Raw genomic sequence first — 20,712 nt, forward strand, 5'->3', positions numbered from 1 at the left:
TATATTTATTGACTTGGCCGCACCGCGTCTTAGTTGTGGCATGCGGGATCTATTTCCCTGACCAGGGATCGAACCCGGGCTTCCTGCATTGGGAGCACGGAGTCGTAACCACTGCGCCACCAGGGGAGCCCTGGACTTGTTTTCAACACTCTCGCTGAAGTTTTTAGGATCTTTTTTTGGTCTTCCATGATAAAACATCTATGTTGTGTGTATAGGTCTTTATATTATTATTATTATTTTTTAGTACCTTCAGATACTTTTTAAAAAATTTATGTATTTTATTTATTTTTGGCTGCACTGGGTCTTCGTTGCTGCACGCGGGCTTTCTCTAGTTGTGGCGAGCGGGGGCTACTCTTTATTGCAGTGTGCGGGCTTCTCATTGTGGTGGCTTCTCTTGTTGCAGAGCACAGGCCCTAGAGCGCGCAGGCTTCAGTAGCTGTGGTGCACGGGCTTAGTTGCTCTGCAGCGTGTGGGATCTTCCTGGACCAGGGCTCGAACTGTGTCCCCTGCATTGGCAGGCAGATTCTTAACCACTGCACCACCAGCGAAGTCCCTGAGCTCCATTTTATACTTTCTTTTTATTGCATGCTGTTCTTGTTTCATGAATGCAATATTTTTATCTTCTCAAGTCAAAAGTATACTGAGTATTGCTTGTGGAGGTTTATTTCTCCTTCTTGCTTTGTCCTGGTTTCTTCCCACGTAATTTTCCCCCTCTTTATTTTGGTTAGTTTTTACATTGAAGCTTTTCACAGATGTAGTGATAATCCTTGGCTGTCTTAAATGCAAACAGGGATAAAAAGCATAGAAAGAGCTTTCCTTTGGCTTATTTTTTATCTGCTGGTCTTTTGTTTTTTTAACATCTTTACTGGAGTATAACTGCTTTACAATGGTGTGTTAGCTTTTGCTTTATAACAAAGTGAATCAGCTATACATATACATACATCCCCATATCTCCTCCCTCTTGCATCTCCCTCCCTCCCACCCTCCCTATCCCACTCCTCTAGGTGGTCACAAAGCACCGAGCTGATCTCCCTGTGCTATGTGGCTGCTTCCCACCAGCTATCTATCTATTTTACATTTGGTGGTGTGTATATGTCCATGCCACTCTCTCACTTCGTCCCAGCTTACCCTTCCCCCTCCCCCGTGTCCTCAAGTCCATTCTCTACGTCTGTGTCTTTATTCCTGTCCTGCCCCTATACCTGCTGGTCTTTTCTCTGATGCCATTTGTTTTTCCAGAGAAGATTGCTACAAATTCCCATCTTCAGGCTAGGGGAGTGGAGAGTGGAGGGTGGGAGTGAGGGTGTGGAGTAGATGTCTGCCTGCTAGAATTTTGGGGGTGAGCTTGGGGAGTGGGGCTGGGCGGTCACACTCTTTGGTGTGCAGTATTCGGAAACGTCAGCTTCCCTTCTGCCCTCAGCTAAGCCTGGGGCCCCTGAGTCCGGATTCACTTGCTTAGACTCTCCAGAGATGAAGTTGGCTTCTCTTGTGCAGGCTGTGGGGAGATCCTTGGAGGCCACCTGTAGTGGCAGCTAAGTACTCCTTAAATACAGACTTCCAGCAAATTCCCATTTTTACTCCCATACCTCACTCCATCTTCTACTGTGTCTTCAACACCTGAGGCTTTTTGAGGTTCTGCAGTACAAGGGCTTATTTCTTATCTGGAATCCCCTCTGGTTACTTTGGTTTTGACTTCCTTCATTCTTCCGTGACTGTTCTCACTCCCTTGCTGCCCTTTGGTGGGCTCCTGGGAAGGCATGCAGACAGAAGTGGGTGATCCATCGAGGCATTTTGCACAGGAGTTATTCACGTCTCTCCAGGTGTGGAGGGTAGACTGATTGGAAAGGGCAATGGTGACAAGAGGAAACAAGTGCCTTAGAGGAGAGGGAAGAGACGACGGGCGTGGGAACTAGCTGCGGCAGGAGGGGAAGGAGGGTGGAAATATCAGGCAGGTGGGATGAAAAGGACCTTAGAAGTAAAGGAGAGGCATGAATCTACGATGCCACCTCGGTTTCTGACCCAGATGGCGGGTGGCTTAGTGATGGCTTTGCTGAGACAAGGAACACAGTAAGAGAAAGTCTGGGTGAGGATGGGTTCAGGTGGAGGAAGTATGAAGAACCCAAGGGAATTCCAGGTGGAAGTAGCCAGCAGGCAGATGGATATAAGGGTTTGAAGCACAGACAGTGCCTCTTGCTGCCCGTCCTTGCCAATTACATAAGCTGAAGCCAGTGGCATGAATGAGATCATCAGCTGGAGGGTAAGGAGGAGGGAAGGGTGGAGAGCTGAGGACAGCGGACCGTGCAGAGATGAAAGGGAGAGTCTCTCTCCTCCAGGAGTGAGATAAATAAGGGAGTGGAACCAAGTGACTCCCAGCCCAGCCCTATCACTCCAGAGCTAAAAATGGTGGCCATTCAGAATGTTAGCCAGCAGCCCCTGAGCCCATAAATTCCTCACGAGCTGTTTATCTAAGCTCTGCAGCCCCCATCCCTGAGCCCCAGGGAGGGGACTGCCCACTTTCCTGCAGCTGTTTCAGGACAGCTGATGGGGATGCCCCTGGGCTTTCCTTCTCCTGGGGCACAGGATTGAAGAGAGTTGATGGTGGGGATTTCCCTGTGCCTTGAGGTCACACTGAAATCCAGATCATTCCTGACTCCCTCTCCCTCCCACAGGCAGCATGAGCTCTGAGGTCTATCTATGGGAGGCCTGGTCCTAATGTTCTTAAATGGCAGAATGGGTGGCTGGCCTCAGGTCTGACACCTGGAAAGGACTTACCCTGGGGTCTTCTGGCTATATGTACCCTGGCAGCCCTGATGCATGTAAAAATAAGCATGTTCACTTTGCTTGCCACCCAGTGCATGCACTTCACTAAGCCCTTTATGTGCTGAATCCTCAGGACTGTATAGTTGGGAACAACATATTGTGCCCATTTTACAGATGAGGAAGCTGGGGCCCAGAGAAGTTGGGTGATTTGCCTGAGGTAGAGTCTGCATATGTCTATACTGGGCACACTCCCAGGTTAGAACTCTGAATTTATGCTAGATGTTGGCTGTGTCCTTGTCCTGTGAGAGCCCATCCCCAACCCTGCCACCCCTCAGCCCCTGGTGAGTGAGTGAGTGAGTGAGTGTGTGTGTGTGTGTGTGTGTGTGTGTGTGTGTGTGTATACACGCCCCTCCCTGCTCCTGTGCTCTCCTAGACTGCCCTCCAGAGACCACAGGAATTCTGATGAATTAATCTCATCACTTTATCAAGGAGGCACTTACAGAAATTACAAGGCAGGGCCACCAGCCTGGCTTTGCTGGCAGTCAGCCGCTGGGGCCATAAAACAAATTGAAAGGAACAAAAATAAATAAATAAAATTAGATCTCTCTCCCTCTCACACACACACACAGCCACACCCACAGAGTCAAGAACATCCCTAGGTTCTTGTTAATGCTCAGTCTCTTGTCCTGGGAGAGCAGCAGTGCCAAATCAACAGATACTTATGGACCCCTTGCTGGAGTGACAACCTAAGATCTGTCCTTCAAGGGATTGACAGGCTGGCTGGGGGGCTGAGACCAGTGAACGTGAAGAGTTAGCCACCTGCAAGTGGCATCCCAAGGTGGCCCGAGTCCCCAGGCCCCAGGCCCTGTAAACTCACCGCCCAGGGGAGCAGAGCAGAGCCAGACCCCCTGGTTTCAAGTCCTTGCTCTGCCTTGTCCTGGACTCTGCTTACCTTTCTCATCTGTAAGATGGAGAGGAAGATGTTTACCTCCAGTGTTGTTGGGAAAATTAAAGATTCAACATAAGAAAAGTAGAACCGCAGCTGCTTCATAACAAGCTCTCGTCAGTGTCAGCTCTCAGTGTGTATTGAGCACCTACTGTGTGCCAGGCACTGGGACTACAGAGAAAAGCTGATTTGGGAGGAGGAGACACACAGTGGCGACCGGGTGATGGAGAGAAGGGTCACCTTCCCAAGGGGGACCAGGAGGTGTGGGCAGGCCAGGCCAGGAGGCGGAGGGAGCAGAGTGGCCTTGTCCTAAGCAGCAAAGGCCTGGGAGCCTAGGAGGTCACTGAGTTCCAGGAACTGATAGTTATGCAGAGCAATGGGGAAGGTGAGGCTGGAGAGAGAGGAGGGGAGTGGGGTGGAGGCCGGGGCCAAATTCTACAGAACCTTTTAAGCCGGGATAGACCTGGATGAACTAGCTTACGTATGGGATTTCCTCCTTTCTGTTTCTCTCTCTCTCTCCCTCTCTCTCTCTCTCTGTCTCTCTCTCTCTCTCTCTCTCTCTCTCTCTACAATGTTGTGTTTCTGGTGTACAGCAAAGTGATTCAGTTATACATATATATCTATTCTTTTTCAGATTCTTTTCTATAATAGGTTATTATAGGGTATTGAATATAGTTCCCTGTGCTATACATAGGTCCTCGTTGTTTATCTGTTTTTTTTTTTTTTTTTTTTTTTGCGGTATGCGGGCCTCTTGCTGTTGCGGCCTCTGCCGCTGCAGAGCACAGGCTCCGGATGCGCAGGCCCAGCGGCCATGGCTCACGGGCCCAGCCGCTCCGCGGCATGTGGGATCTTCCCGGACCGGGGCACGAACCCGTGTCCCCTGCATTGGCAGGCGGACTGTCAACCACTGCGCCACCAGGGAAGCCCCTGTTTATCTATTTTATATATAATAGTGTTTATTTGTACATCCCAAGCTCCTAATTTATCCCTCCCCTGTTTCTCTTTTTAATCTTACCATGCTTATGTGAATATTGAAATTATTTCCCAAGAAGTCACAAAGAGAGTGACCTAAGAAATGGTTAGGGTCAGGTAATAGGAGGGAGGGGCACACGGAATCTTTATTCCTCCCCTTGCCTCTTACCTCCCATCCTCCAGCACAGAGGATGGCTTCTGGCCCCCCTCCCCACAGAAGGATGGTGCCGGCTGGACTTGAGAGAGAGAGAGAGAGAGAGAGAGAGAGATCTGTAAGGTGCTCCGGCCAAATCGACCTCTGTGAGCCTCAGTTTTCTCACCTGTACAAAATGAGGATCGGAATCCTCACTGGGACATTGTGCGTACTCAGTGTAATTAGGCGTCTTGTAATTGGGGCTCAATAATTTCAGTGCTTCAAAACACTTTTGTCAGTGGTGGAACCTGGTCATGCTTGTTCTCAGAAAATCCAAATGCTACCTGGGGAGGCTGAGGCAACAGGGACACCTGAGGACAGCCCCTCTCCCCTTCCTCTAGACCACCTCAGTAGCTGGGTTAGCATAGGGAACTGTCTGAAGTCCCCAAGCTTCTTGTGGGGTGCAGGGGTGGCACAGCGGCTCTGTGTGGCCTCGGGTAACTCACTTCAGCTCCCTGACTCTCAGTTTCTTGGTCTGTAAAATGGGGCACTGGTGGGTCCCAGAGGGTTGCCGTGAGGATGGAGGGATCTGAGGCAGGTCACGCTCCTAGCAGGTGCACATGAAGGTGGCTCTTATTGCTGCTAAAGTGGATGGGTTGTGTGTGTGTGGGGGGGGGGGGCGGTTCTGGGCACAGGCAGGCCTGGAGCTGCCCTTTCTAGCACGGTGCAGGGCTGGGAGTGGCCTTTTGGAGGCTGCTCCGTGCCAGGCAGTGTCCTTGTTGGGTGAGCTGGGCCCGGGAGGGGAATCCGGGCAAGCGGCTTGCTGGGCATCACTTGTCCCTGCTCCCTGAGAAGGTGGCAGCTGGATGGGTGTTGGGATGAAAGGTTTGCAGTAGTTCAGAGTCTGTTCTCTGAAAACCACAGACTCAAGCAGACTGCACTGACTGGGACGGGGGCCGAGGAGACATGATAAAATCCAAAACGGCACAGTGGTCCGCTGTCCTGCACTTGTATCTTTCTATTGCCTGTCTCTCCGCCCACCCCCAACAATTCCAGTCCCTTTCCCCCTCCCATTGCCTTTCCTTTGGCCTCCAGGCTTGTTATAGCTGCACAGTGCACATTTGTGACATGAGTGCAGACACGTAAGAGCACTCAGGGCAGATGCTGTGCCCCTACGTTAGAAAGGCAGCTGCAGCCTCTCCCAACCGTGCTGTCAGCCCTCCCAGGAAGAGGCCCTGCAAAGGGACAATGGCCTCCCCAGAGCATTCGAAGATCAGCTCATCCTGAATAAGTCTGTAAACCACTCTGTAAACCTCAGGTTTCTCATCTGTAAAATGGGGATGGTATCAGTACCTACTTCAGGGAGTTGCTATGAGGATTCGGTAGATTTTTTATTCAGCAGGCTTGTCTTGCACGCCTCCTGTGCAGCAGGGGTTGATCTCAGTGCAATAGAGATGATGTGATGAACCTCTTGCCTTCGTGGTGCTCACAGCCTACTAGGAGCATGGGGTCAGGTTCACGGAAGCCATTATTATCACCCAGTTAAGGAGTGACATGGAAAATTAATCACAGTTTCCCTCTGCAGCAATGAACTGTGCTTATAAAATCACCAGCTCACTTCAAATCGTGCTTTACAATTTTTAAAGCAATCTTATATACCTGATCTTGCTTAATCCTTCATCTAGCAGATATCACACTATTTTGCAGATGAGGAAACTGCAACTCAGTGAGAGGAAAGTGATTTTCTCAAGGTCAGCCAAGCTGGGTGGCCTGGGCCTCTGCCATGGGATGTGGGATGCAGGCCCTGGTCCCTGCGGGCTCAGAGCTGCCGAGAGGTTTTTCCCATGAGTTGGGGCCCAGGCTGGAGGGCATGGGGCCGGTGGGCCACACTGACGTTTCGGTCAGCAGTGGGATAAAATTTCTCTGCTTGGGATAAAATGTCAGCTCAGTGAGTTTTGATGTCCCAGTTCAGTGGTGGCTTCAAAACTGTGGCTGCCTGGCCGACCTGACCTCTGGCACTGGGATCTCTGTATTTAAGAGTAGGAAACACCCTGACATGTGTCTCGGAGCTCCTCCTACTTTGAGAACCGCTGCCCTGTGGGAACCTCGGGGCTGGAGAGTAGTGATTTGGTCGGTGAATCCCCATGCAGCCTGTGGCTGGCAGATGGGGGCACTACCTGGCAACCCTTCTGTGTCTGCTTACAGGGAACATTGAGTACAGCTGCCTGGCCACCAACGAGTGTGAGATCACGAAACGGAGGCGCAAGTCCTGCCAGGCCTGTCGCTTCATGAAATGCCTCAAAGTGGGGATGCTGAAGGAAGGTAAGAGGCCCCGCTTGGCCATGCGAGGCGGAACCGAAGCCTGGGTCCTGGGCAAGCTCTTCTTCCCACGGGAAGTCTCAGACCCCCCGGGAAATGCCAGCAAGCTCAGGACCTTCTCCCTGAGCGGCGCACGGGAACAGGTCTTTCCCTGTAGCCCGGGTGAAGGCCCTGCCCCCCGGGCTGCCTGTCTCACACACCCTGCAGGCAGGTGTGCAGCCTCCAGTCCCCGTGGGCAGCTAAAGCTCTCCGCGCTCTCGGGATGCTGCTGGGCAACAGGAGTTGGAAGTTCTCCATTAAAGATCCTTTGGGGAATCGTGACCCCACTTGGGCCTTAGAAAAGCTGGCCTGGCGCTCTGGGGAAGGCCCTCGTCGGGGCCAAGAACCCTCTCCACCCTGGGAAGGAAGCCTTGGGATGCTTTATCACCTCTCGGTGGCCCATGGAGTGTGGGCATGCAGAGAGCAGAGACGTTGAGGCCCAGAATGACACATCACGTACCCTTCACCTGCCAAGGTCAACCTCTGTTTGCCAGCAGGTGCACAGGACATGGAAAACATGCCCATGGAAAACATGCCAGTGTTTTCCTCCTCCTGTCCCCTGCCCCCACCCCCATCCTCTCTCTTCCCTTTCCTTTCTCTACCTTTTGCCTCTCTTTCTCCTCTAGAGCCTGCCATCCAACACGGCAGCGTGAGCCACGTCTTCTAAGTGTAAAATACACACCAGATTTTGAAGACTTACTAGGATGATAAAAAGGAGTGTAAAATGTTGTGGTGATAATTTTTTAAATGATTACATGTTGAGATGATGATATTCTGGACATATTGGATTAAACAAAACGTATTATGACATTGATATCACAGCTTCTTTTTACCTTCTTTAGCGTGGCTACTAGAGAATTGTAAGTGACCTGTGGCTCTCGTTATTAGGACAGCACGGCTCTCCCGCACCGCCTTCCCTGTTTATCTGCTCAGGCTGATGAACCTCGTTTAGTGCCATTTTTGGAGTTGGGTAGTGTGTGTGTGTGTGTGTGTGTGTGTGTTTCTCCCCTTCCCCTGCTTTCAAGGGGAGCCAGTGGCAATTTCTACAGATCAGCTTTTATGATTCTGGGCCCTGGGATCCTTCCAGAAATGAGAGGAGTCAGGAAAAGAGGTGTGTGCTGGTGATCAGATTATGGGATCCAGAGGGGCTGGGAGAGGAGAGGAAGGGGCAGGACTCGGATGCAGGCCCTCAGTGGGAGGAGCTTCTGGAGCCCAGCCCGCCCTTTAAGAGCCCGAGGCCCTCCTCCCATCCTGGCTTCCAGGCGCCCTCTGGGAAGAGGGCCCGAATCTAAGGTGCTTTGTTAGTAGGACGACTTGGACGTTGTTGTGATGTGGAAGTTGGGGACTCCGTCTGTTTTCCATTCCGGGCGCCCCCTTCACCTCCGCTGAGCCCGGTTCCTCCACTGCCCCTGTGTCAACATGGCACATTGACCCTTAAACTGCGTTTCTTACTAGTTGTTTCGTGCAACCCTTTTGACGTGGAGGAGGCCCCTCAGCTCTTATTCACATGCCAGCTGCTCCACTGGGGGAACCAACTGAAGAAACAGCTCTCTTTCTAGATTAGAAACAGGCTGCGCTGGACCTGCTGAAAGACTGTGTCTGTTCATTTTGATTCTCCCCAATTTTGGTCTACCCCTGTGCAGGGTGTGACCCCAGCTAGTGGCTGAACCAGGTCCTCTGTCTTCTGTACCGGGTTCTTTCTGCTCCTCCAGAGCATCCTGGGGTGCACAGATGAGGAAACTGAGGCACAGAGGCCCTCAGAAGCGTGCCTCAGCGCTGGTCTCCTGACTCCCCCCCCACCCGCATGCTGCTGAGAAGCAACCGAAGGCTTTGTCAGCCTTGGAGAGACTCTGCTCTTAAGTGTGTAAGGATGTTCTGGGAAGCCAGGTGTGAGGGCCCTGACTCGGGCAGGGGCCAGCTGTCCAACAGCCTTTCCTGGTTGGAGCGTGTAGGCTTCTTGGCTTACTTCACAGCGTCTGAGGAGCTTGGAACAGAAGCAGCTGATTGCTATCAATATACTCCTGAATTTGAGGGAGACAAAATTGAGTCCTGCAGCGACGCACGCTGGTTTGAGGGGAGCTGGTCCCAGAGCCTGGAGCTTCTCCCTGCTGTGCTGTGTCTGCTCCGCATGGCCCAGGTCAGGGGTGGGGAGGCTTCTAAGCCCAGGCCACCTCGCCCTCCCCCCAGGGTTATGAGCAGGGAGGGAGAGAGAAGGAAAAAGTGGGGACCGCCACTTGACATCCCTGGACCACCTTGCAACCTTTGAGCAGAGTCTCTTGAGGGGTTGGTTACCCAGTGCTGGGAAGAGAGCAGGGGTGCTTCCCAGTGGCGGCCCAGAAAGGCAGAATGATGAGGGGATCCACAGAGGCAGGGAAGCAGGTGGCCAGGGGCGCAATCCATCGGCAACAGCAGGCCAGGCACCCCGCCAGCTACTTAAAAGGAGCGGGATGGACGCTGTGTGGCCCAGGATGATGGTGTGGGCTGCTGGGGGAACGAGAGCCTCAGGTGGGGAGCACACGTGTGGTGGGCGTCTGAGGCTGTTGGCGGGAGCCGGGCAGGTGTGCCGAGGTGAACTTCCCGGGGGCTCAGCCCTCAGGAGCTCTGCCCCAGGAGAAGGGCAGTCCCCAGAACGCTCCCTCCCCCCGCTCTGCCCTGCCCCCGCTGCTGACGGGGGAAGATGACACAAAGGCTCCTTCGCTTAGCTCGTCCCCGCAGTACAGAGCCTTGGCAAGGTCCCGGGCTCTGAAGCTCCGCGGGGACCGGCCCCTTAAGAGGAGCGCGCCTCCTTGAGAAGCCTGTGTCCCTGCCAGGGAGCTGCCCTGGCTTCTGCTTTTGTTTAGGTGCCCGTCCCCCCACCCCCATCATGTGCAGGCACGCAGCCTCCCTCTGTCTCCCTCAGACTCTGACCAGACTCTGAAATGCAGACCCCAGCCCTCCCCAGGTGCCCCCCGCACCCCATCTTCAAGGCTCCTCTCGACATCGGGGAGCCAGGGGCTGGGGTCCTGGGTCTTCTGGGGGAGGGAGATGGAGAAGGGGAGAATGGAAGGCCAGCCTCCCCTCCTCCGCATCTCACCTGCTTCCCTCTTCTGTCCAGCAGCTCTGGATCCTTATTTGGTCTTTCCTTTCTTAAGTAAAATAACCTGAGAGAGCGCCACGTGATTTGGGGGCCCAGCAACTGCCAGGGAAAAGGTCAGAAGTGGGGCTTTCTTTGGCTCAGCCTCTGCCTCGAGGCTGCTGTCAGTTCTGGAAGCGTCGGCTGTGGAGCACAGGTGATGTCCAAGGGTCTGTCTTGCTTCAAGCAAATCCCGTGTATGAAAATCTGTATTTTCAGAGAAAAGAGTGATGATTCTCTTTATAGGAAACTGAATACAAAATCTGCTCTGGGCTGGATGTCAGTGCCTGTGTCCCCTCCTGGCTCTTAGGTATCCTTGCTTTGTCTATGATTTCTCACTTACGAGCCTGGGCCTGCATTTCTTCACCTGTGGAGCAGGGGTGTTGAAACCTGCTCTCTATCACTAGGTCAAGGTGAGGACCAGATGGGACGACTCCTTGGTAAGATCTGCTGTGGGACCGCTTTAAAATGTCGGCTTCCTGGGCATGTTAAAGTAGTATTGGATTCAAAGATGCTCTCGTTTGCGCCCATTGTGTTAGGTGGGGCCTACTAGTGTCCAGCTGCCTTGAGTTTCCTCCTGGATTGGCTGGTGGGAGACCTAGAGGTGGCATCGCCTTAGGCTGACCCCATCTGGGGTCTAAAATGAGGATGAGAGGGTCCCTTGGGAGGACCATGGAGAAGCCCTCCCCAGATAGGTGAGGGTGTGGCCTGATGGCCTCTAAGCCAGGAGAACCTGGAGAACCATTTGCTGCATGTCACAGGGGGCACCCGTACATCCGGGAATTCTGCAAATCTTCCCGCACAGACTGTCCCTGCAAACAACTTCTGCTCACCTCACTTTACCTCCCTCAGGCCACCAGCCTCCCGGGCCCGCTTCATTTCCTCCTCCCCTCAGCCCCTGGTCTGCCTTTCCCCAAGTGTTTTCTAAAAGATATTTGATTTCAGTGAAAGCTGGGCTGACATCCATGCGATACGCTCTCAATCTCTTTGTGCTTGTTGGGAAGGCGGAGGGCTCCTCCGGGGATTCTGGGTAATTGGGTTAGTGGCCAGCTCATGTCAGGAAATTAAAAGGAGGCCCTGATCAGGTTCCCGCTGCATGGGATTTAATGGCTTTGTATTTATAGAGTATCCCGCCTCTAGCCCATGCCAGAAATACCACTTTTCTGGCCCTGTGAATGAAGAAAGAGGATGAGAGATGACTTGCCTTTAAAAATTCTTTTTCTTTTCCAAAATACATTAGTGTTCTGAAACAAAACAACTCTCGAGCACTTCAAAGAATAGTTTTGAACTAGAGCCCAAGAACTCTGATGGCTGTTTGTATCCCCTGCACCACCTTCCACCCTACACACACACGTGCTCACGCACACACATCTGACGCCTCACAAGATCTTCCCATGTGGCCTCACGCCTTGGGCCACTCAGGCACGATGACCTGATGACCTCTGGTTGGGGAAGTGTTAATTGAATGAAGTCACAGGAGATGGTCTCGTCTGTGCTGAGCCCTTATTACTGTCCATTCAGGGCTTCTGGCTCATCAGACATTGGATAACAGGTTCAGTGGTCACACAGACCCGGTAAAACCCCAGCGGCACCATGTATACGCTCCTTGGGTGATTTACTAACTTCTTGAAGCCTCCCTTTCCTCCTCTGTAAAATGGGAATGATAGTAGTTAGTTGCTGTTTCATCTTGCTCCTGATTCACCAGGGAAAACCCCTGGAGTTGTACCACAGAGTAAAATGTCAGTCACCGATTTAAGATACTCTGCATCATGTTACATCGCTGGTTTCTTCTGTGTTTCCGAAGGCAGTTGTGACTCTCCTGTAGCCTCTTTCCCTGCTCCTTGGCCGATGACCTTGCTTCATATTTGCTTGAGAAAATAGAAACAGTCAAGTGGGGAATTTCTAAACCTCCTGCTGTTGAATCCACAAACCTACCTACTTGTTTTCTGTCTTCACTCTTGTTAGAGGTATTTCTGTTCCTATCAAAAGCCAGTCTCCCCATCTCTGCGCTGAATCGCATTCCTCTTTCTTTATTAGGGACTTCACTCCTATAGTATCATGTCTGCTTCCAACCCCATCAAACCCTCCCTCACTGCTGGATCATTTTCATCAGCACCCAAACAGAATTTAATTTAAAACACCCACAAGTGTATTTTGATCCAAACTTTATCTCTGTTCAGCTGCTGCTACCTTACCCTGCTCCCTTTCTCAACAAAACTTTCCTGAAGGGTTGACAGCACTTACTATATATCTATCCACTTTAAAAATAAAAATGAAAACAAACAAAACACTTCCTTAAAAAGTAAGCATTGAGGGACTTCCCTGGTGGTCCAGTCGGTGGGATTTCGTGCTCCCAATGCGGGGGGCCCAGGTTCAATCCCTGGTCAGAGAACTAGATCCCACATGCGTGCCACAACTAAGAGCCCGCATGCCGCAACTAAGAGATCCTGCGTGCCACAACTAAGACCCAGCGCAGCCAAAATAAATAAATACATTTTTTTTTAAAGTAAGCATCAAGTAGATCCAGAAAAATATTTATAGTTTGTTATAGTAGTTAGGGTAAGGCTAAACTTCTGTACAAAGAGACTCCCTCCCTCAAAGCAAAAAACTCAAACCTAAGCAAGATAGAACTTTAATTCTCTCTCATCTCTCATATAACAGTCCAATATGTCTAAGGTGATCCAGGACTGGTTGGCGGCTTTGCCATCCTTAGCAAGTGGTTTCCACTTGTGGACCCATCTCCGAGACAGCCAAAAGGAAGAAAAGCCTGTATGCGATCCCTCGAAGGGCAGGACCCAGAGTAGTACAAGTTCCTTCCATTCACAGCCCATTGGTGGAATCTAGTCACTCGGCCACACGTCTTTGCAAGGATGTCTGGGAATTGTAGTCTTTAGCTGGGATGCCATGTGCCCAGCTAAAACTATGTTGGGATGGGAAAAGAATAACATATTTTAAAGGACAGGCATTGTCATTTGCCAAAAACATATGTGAAGTAGGAAGAATATTGATAACGTTCCACCCAGTCTAAGAAAAAGAAATTTTACCCTTACTTTTGAGCTTCCCTCTGTGCCTGAGCCACATTCATTACTTTCAGGGGCAGCTACCATCCTGATTCCACATTATTTCCCCTTGCCGTTCTTTATGGTTTTATCATATATTTGTATCCCAAATCATATCATATTTTTCAGTTTTAAATGAAATTATACTAAACATATTCTTCTGCATCTTAATTATTTTAATCAGTATTTCCGAGATGAATGCTTCCTGTTGCATGGTGCTATCATTCATTTATTTTCATTTCTGTATTACAGGAGTCAGCCAGATACATATTTTAGGCTTTGTGGGCCAAAAGTGAAAATACTTTTAACGATTTAAAGTTAAAATACTTTTAAAGTATTTTAAAGTAAAGTATTTTAAAGTATTTAAAAGTATTAAAATACTTATAAGTATTTTAAAGTATTTTAAAGTAAAGTTAAAATACTTTAAAGTTAAAATACTTTTAACTATACTTTTAAAGTTAAAATGCTTTTAACTATTTAAATCTGCTGTTGTAATGTGAAAGTGGCCACAGAGAGTACGTAGAGGAGTAAACAGAGCTGTATTCTGTGAGGTACTTGTCTGAGCCTTTCCTCAGATTTTCTACTTCATTTAGAAATCTTTATATGTTCTGGTCATTTTTATGAGTCATGTTCTCAGTAGCTGGTGGTGTAAAAATCTCGTTTGTAGCTTCCTTCTCTTTATGGCATCCTTTGATGAACAGAAGTTAGTAATTCTAATAAATTGAATGTATCAGTCTTTTCCTTTACGTTTGCACTTCTGTGTCATTAAAATATATATTATTTATGTACTTAACCTGCTACTGTAAAGATGCTTTCCTAATCTGCCTTACCCATGTTGGTCTTGGATCCTGCTGGACTTGACTTTTGAGTACAATGAGCTGGCTCCAGGATGGCAAATTGCTTTCAGCTGGACTGTCAACTGTAGGGTGGGGAGCAGCCGCCTAGAATGCATGATTGGAAGGCTTCTTAGGCAGTGCCTGGGATCAGTAGGCAAGAGTGCTGTGACTGATTAGCAATGTCTGCCACAGACTAGGAAATGGAGGGTGGTGGCACAGCTGACAGCTTTTTGCCATGACTGATCTAGTGCAACTGAGTTTAAGTGATTCGCCCAAGGCCACGCGGCTAGTAAATAACAGAGCTGGGTGGAATCTAGTCTCCTTGGTTATACAAGAATTCCTTCTAAGAAGCCCAATCCAACTCACTGAGATGCCTTGGCCAGTAGCAAAGTCTGTAGCCCTTCCTCAAAGTGGGAAAAAGAGGAAGGGAGTGGAAGGGGAGGCTGAGCTGAAATAGTCTTTCCTGGTGAGGTGTTCAGTTTTAGAGACTTTTTGACAGCTGGGAATGCAAGGATAGCACAGCCCTACTGAAATGTCCTTGGGGACACGGTGCCCTGGGTGAGAAGGGTCCAGAGGAGAGAGCAGCAGGAGAGCGGACACTTCCTTAATAAGCCAAAGGCCAGGGTCTCATCACCCAGTACCATCTTACCCATCCTGGAGCAGCTGGCACAAGTCTGGAATATTAGGTGGCATGTGTGTTTACCCGCCCGCAAGGCTCTCTCGGCTTATAGTGAGTCAGGAGTGAGGCACTCTTCACCATTATGATATAGCACCAGGGTAAGGGGCAGCCCGAGATAGCTGTCCTGTCGGAGGCAGCAAGGTGAGCTCACCTGTCACCCAGGACCTCCTGCCCGACAGGGTGGCTGAAGGGAGCTCAGATCGTGCGGGGGGTGTAGGTGAGTGTTTAGGCGGGGCATTCTGCTGGGCTGGGGTGTCCATCAGTGTGTCCACGTGACCCACAGCCCCTGGGCCCTCAGGAGCCCAGAGTACTCCTCTCACCTTTTGTGTGATTTGTTCCTCTTTCTGGAGATGGGTCAGCTATAGTTTGGTAGAACTTATAGGTAGAGAGTCAACACCTAAGTCTCCTGGAAGGAACACTGGTTAGACAAAAGTACTGCATAAAATAGGTTTAGTGCATGCTCCCCAGACCTGGTAGATAGTAAGAATCATTAGAGGAGCATTGCAAAATTATCCATTCCTGTACATCCCCCCTGTTGACTTAGAACCTCGAAGTGGGTAAGTCCTTAAGTTCTGTGTAGTTCAAAGGCTTTCGGGGCATTCTGACAATCATACAGGGTAGGTGTCTCAAGTTCAGGGCAAAGGAGATAAGACTTAGAGATTAAGGTTCAGATCCTCCCTCAGACCTTTCCTGGCTGAGGAAGTGGCCCTGAGAAAGTCACCTGCCCTTTCTGAGCCTCAGTTTTCACATGGGAATAATAATAATCATCATGTGTTCTCCCTCCCTCAATTTTGGTGCACAGATCAAATGACATATGGAAATAGCTTTGTAAACTGTAAAGCATTGCACACATCCTTCATAAACCAAGGACATTAAATTGTGTGTGTGTGGGGGGCGGGTTTCTAGGTAAGGGGAAGAGAAGAGTCTTGACCATGACAGCTTTGCAGTGTCAGGACGGCAGCTCTGCAGAGGAGGCAGGAGAAGGACACAGGCTCAGAACCTCTCCCTCTCTGCCTTGTCTGAGCCTTTCCTGTGGGAAGAGAAATGTGATGGGGCAGCACCTGGGACAGGCTGGGGGCCAGGTGCAGGGCCAGGCTTTTCTGAGCTTTAACCGGTTATTTTTAGTGCCTGGGATAAAAGAAAGAAACTTAAAACTGCCCCACGCTGCTGCCGCCCCTGCACACTCTGCTATTTTTACTTCGGAAAGGCTGGGATCTCATCCAGCTTAGTGCGGGGGGGGGGGGGGCAACCGAGGGGAAAGGGGGGAGTTGGAGGGAAGCAGGAATTATTTTACTTCCATTAAGAAAAAAGTCAGAAGCCTCATCTTATCAAGTCAGCAAGTGGACATGTGATCCAGGACACGGCAGCCGCAGGCTCTGAGTGCTCTGACGTGCCTGCAGTGTGGATAGGTCAGTAGATGGGCAGGGGCTTGGGGGACCCCCACTTCCCTCCCCGCAGGCAGTTTCTTCCTCAGAGCAGCCCAGCAGCTTCTTTGCTCTTTCCTGTGCCCTGAGCTGGGAAGTGGGTTGGACACTGTAGATAGAGGGCCACCAGCCTAGTGATGAGACTGCTGGGGGTTGGGGACTATATGGCTACAGCCGAGCATATTCAAGAGAGTACCTGTGTTGGTGCTGTGTGTCCCTGGGCACAATACCCAACCTCTCTGAACCTTAGTTTCTTGAGGGTTTTGTTTAACACATCTGACCTACAGTAGTTATAACTAAAGGGGTGTGTTTCTCTCTCTTCCCATGAAGAAAGCTAGCAGTTTAGGGCAGACATTACCACTTTCATAGGCAGATGAGAGGAAAGAGATGACTATTGAGGGCCTACTGTGTACTAAGCACATTACTATGTTTCATACATTTTATGTTATTTAATTCCACTAATCAGAGAAAAGTGAAGTATTTTTAAAAATCTTTTAATAGCTTTATTGAGATATAATTCACCCATTTAAACTGTACAATCCAGTGGTTTTAGGTATATTACATTTTTTTTAATTGTGGCAAAACATATTCAACAAAATTCACCTTTTAAAAACTTTTTATTTTTCCTGGCTGAGCTGTGTGACTGTGGGATCCTAGTTCCCCAACCAGGGATTGAACCTGGGCCATGGGAGTGAAAGTGCTGAGTCCTAATCACTGGACCACCAGGGAATTCCCTAAAAATCATTTTTAAGTGTACATAAAATTCAGTGGCATTAAGCACGTTCAGTGTTTTGCAACCATCACCACTACCTGTTTCCAACACTTCTTCATCATCCCAAATAGAAACTATACTATAACTCCCATTTCTCCCCCACCCCCCACCCCGGGATCCTCCAATCTACTTTCTGTCTATTCGAGTTATTTCTTATAAATGAAATCCTACAACATCTCTCCTGTTGTGTCTGGCTTATTTCACTTAGCATAATGTTTTCAAGGTTCATCCATGCCATAGCATGTATCAGAACTTCATTCTTTCTTCATGACTGAGTAATATTCCATTGTGTGTATAATTCCACATTGTGTGTCGATGGATACTTAGGTTGGGGAATTCCCTGGCTGTCCAGTGGTTAGGACTTGGCACTTTCACTGCCAGGGCCTGGGTTCGATCCCTGGTCGGGAAACTAAGATCCCACAAGCCACACAGCTCCGCCAAAAAAAAACTTAAAATTAAAAAAAATTTTAAAAGGACCTTTGAAAAAAAATGAAAGGATACTTGTGTTGCTTCTACCTTTTGGCTATTGTGAATAATACTGCCATGAGCATTTGCAGATGAGTATCTGTTCGAGGTCCTGATTTCAATTCTTTTGAGTATAGACCTAGGAGTGGAATCGCTGGGTTACATTTCCACAAGTAGTTAAACAAATTTTTAATTAACCTTTTAAATTTTGATATAATTGTAGATTCATATGCAGTTGTAAGAAATAATACAGAGAGATCTCATGTACCCTTTACCCAGTTACTCCCAATGGTAACGTCTTGCTAAGCTATAGTATAATATCACAGCCAGAATATTTGCTTTGATACAGTCAAGATACGGAACAGTTTCAAGGGTGAAGTATTGATATTTTTAATAATAATTACATTGGCTAACATTTATTGAGCACTCACTACGTATTCATGACACACTTATGAATACTTAAATTTTGGCCTGCCCATGTTAAAAGGTTACACAGTGTTGAACTATAGTTAAAACAAAGGATAAGTATTTATTATAGTATTTGGAGCTCTGGTATACTTTACATGAGAATATTATTGATGCTTTTTTAAATTCAGAAAGTATCAATAAGATGATATAATCTAATAATCCTGGACAGCAATTTTAAGTTAATTAGTATTTTAATATGCTCCCTGAGCCTACTTTTTTAGATATTTCACTAACATAAGAACACAAACAATAAGGCAACTCTTATTTCAGGTTCAAGTCCCTGCCTTTATTTTTTTCCCTTTGCTGTTTGTAAGACTTAAGCATCCTAATTTAAAAAGTAATTGCCCATTTTATCAGTGAAAATTGCTTTCTGCTGCAAGTTACAGAGAACTTGACTGCTAGTGGCTTAAGCATCGATAAATGAGATTGATTGCCCCACCTAAGAAGACCAGAAATGGCCAGTTGCACAGGCTTCTCAGCCACAGCATCAAGGGCTCAGGCTCTGCCTTTCTTCTCTGGTATCCTCACATGGCTGCCTCATTGTTACAAGGTGGTTGCCACAGCTCTAGGCTTCATCTTCCAGGTCAGGGCAGTAGAAGGGCAAAAAGAGCTGCACCAACTATGTCTGTCTCTTTTTTTCTTTTTTTTTATGTCTGTCTCTTTTATCAGAAAAACAAAACCATTCCCAGAAGCCCCCACCATGGACTTCACCTTACATCCCATTGGCCAGAACCAGGTCATATGACCAGCCTTGGTTACCAGGGAAACTGGGAAAGTGGGGAATAGGAATGCTGGGACTGACTAGGGCTCTCCATGAAGAAAGCCCTATGTGCCTATGAAGAAAATCCAGTCTCTGTTAGCATGGAAGAGGGGGAATGGAATGAAATTAGGTGGGAAACTAATAATGTCTGCCAGATCCAACTGTTAGTATTTGGAGATCCACTTCTAAAGGATTCATGATACAACATCTTGCTGTGTTACCTCTTGGGGAGGGGCTGTTTCTTTCTTTCTTTTTTTTTTTTATAAATTTATTTATTTATTTTTGGCTGCTTTAGGTCTTCATTGCTGCGCACTGGCTTTCTCTAGTTGCAACAAGCGGGGGCTACTCTTTGCTGCGGTGTGCGGGCTTCTCATTGCGGTGGCTTCTCTTGTTGTGGAGCACGGGCTCTAGGCACACGGGCTTCAGTAGCTGTGGCACGCAGGCTCAGTAGTTGTGGCTCGTGGGCTCATGTTGTGGCGCACGAGATTGGTTGTTCCGTGGCATGTGGGATCTTCCCGGACCAGGGCTCGAACCCATGTCCCCTGCATTGGCAGGCGGATTCTTAACCACTGTGCCACCAGGGAAGTCCCCCCAAAAACACACATTGGCAGATAATAAGTATAAACATAGACCAATGTCTGTTTAGGCAGAATGCAAAGGAATTCAGACCTCTGTCCACTGTCTCTGCCCTTGAGGGGCTGACCTTTCTCGCATCAGGTCGCATCAGTACAAACAAATGTGTGGAAGGCGAGGAGGGGGCTGGCCTAAAACACTGTACAAATGTAGAACATAAAGGGTACTTGAGCATAGAAGGTGGATGCCCAAGGATGTTCAAGTCCATAAAGGGTTGTCTTATGGAAGGGAGGTGGCCTTGTTGGATGGGATGCAGGGTAAGGAGTGATCTGGAGAAATAATTTAGCTCAATACAAGCAGAAAGTTTCATGAGGAATAGGCTGCCTTGAGAGAATGAATTTCTGGAGGCTGGAGAGACAAATGGAAGCTGGGGCAAGGATCAGACCCTGAGATTCTTCTGTTTCTTAACTCTGAAGAGCTTCATTTTAACTGGGCGCATCATTTTACTCAGACACTTGGTTACTGACCGCAGGCTGTGTGCTGAGCTTGGGCTGCAATGGTAAATGAAAGTCCTTGTCCAGAAGTTGCCCACAGTCCGCCAGGGAGATGGGCACATCGTGCATGATGGTGAAGAGTTGTTTTGACCTTGGTTACTGTATAGAGAAAGAACAAAGGGAGCCCAAGAATGGCGTGGCCAGCTCTGCCAGGGGAGTCTGGAAAGGTTTCCCAGTAGAGATAATAGTTGAACGGGACCTTCAAGGTTACCTTTGATGGTATGGGCAGGTCACTTAGGTGGGGGCCCATCTGCCCAACCCCAGCCTGGGTCTATGCCCCAGGACCCCTCTACCCTAAATGGTCTTTGATAAACCCTGACTGTGGGGCAGTGTAGGGGGGGAAGGGACAACTCAGAAAATGGTGCAGACCTGGGCCCTGTCCTCCAAGAGCCCACTGAATTGGAGGTGGCATGTGGAGTGCCAGGTGGGTGTCAGAGCACAGAGCCATGGGAGTGATGGCCTCACCTGGCTACTGAAACCAATTCCCAATTTACCAATAATTTTCCCACTATGATGTCATTTGTCACAACAGCCACATGCGGTGAGCAGAGTTGTTACTACCACTGCCCCCTCCGCTGTATCCCAGACCAAGGCCACGAGCGCCAGCTTGGCTAAGGCCACACAACTCATAAGGGACCTTGATCACTGGATCCCGTGGGCTTGAGTGACTTGGGTTTGTGTTCAGAGTAGGACTTGGAAAGCAGACAGGTAGCAAGGAGGACAAACACACCTCATACCAGGTATCAATTTGTGCATAATCAAACGCAACAGGCTACTCTTTTTTTTAAACAGAATAACCTGTTAATTGATACACTTATTGATTGGAGCTATTGACCATTGTGCT

The 20,712-nt window shown here is 49.0% G+C and overlaps 1 protein-coding gene across 3 annotated transcripts in view; it reads left to right on the top strand.

Annotated features, from left to right (window-relative positions):
• ESRRB (estrogen related receptor beta) overlaps nt 1-20,712 on the top strand; it is a 74,656-nt gene that overhangs the window by 35,344 nt on the left and 18,600 nt on the right. For 2 of the 3 annotated variants that reach the window (XM_027120829.1, XM_027120831.1), the window contains one exon: nt 7,014-7,130. The exons of the other annotated variant lie outside the window; for it this stretch is intronic. In XM_027120829.1, coding sequence (XP_026976630.1) covers nt 7,014-7,130 — 117 coding nt within the window. The remainder of the gene's footprint in view (nt 1-7,013; nt 7,131-20,712) is intronic. 3 annotated transcript variants of the gene reach the window in all.

Source organism: Aethalodelphis obliquidens, unplaced genomic scaffold, assembly GCF_003676395.1.
Source record: "Aethalodelphis obliquidens isolate GAN/ISIS:26980383/991018 unplaced genomic scaffold, ASM367639v1 scaffold21, whole genome shotgun sequence".
Classification (NCBI taxonomy): Eukaryota; Metazoa; Chordata; class Mammalia; order Artiodactyla; family Delphinidae; genus Aethalodelphis; species Aethalodelphis obliquidens.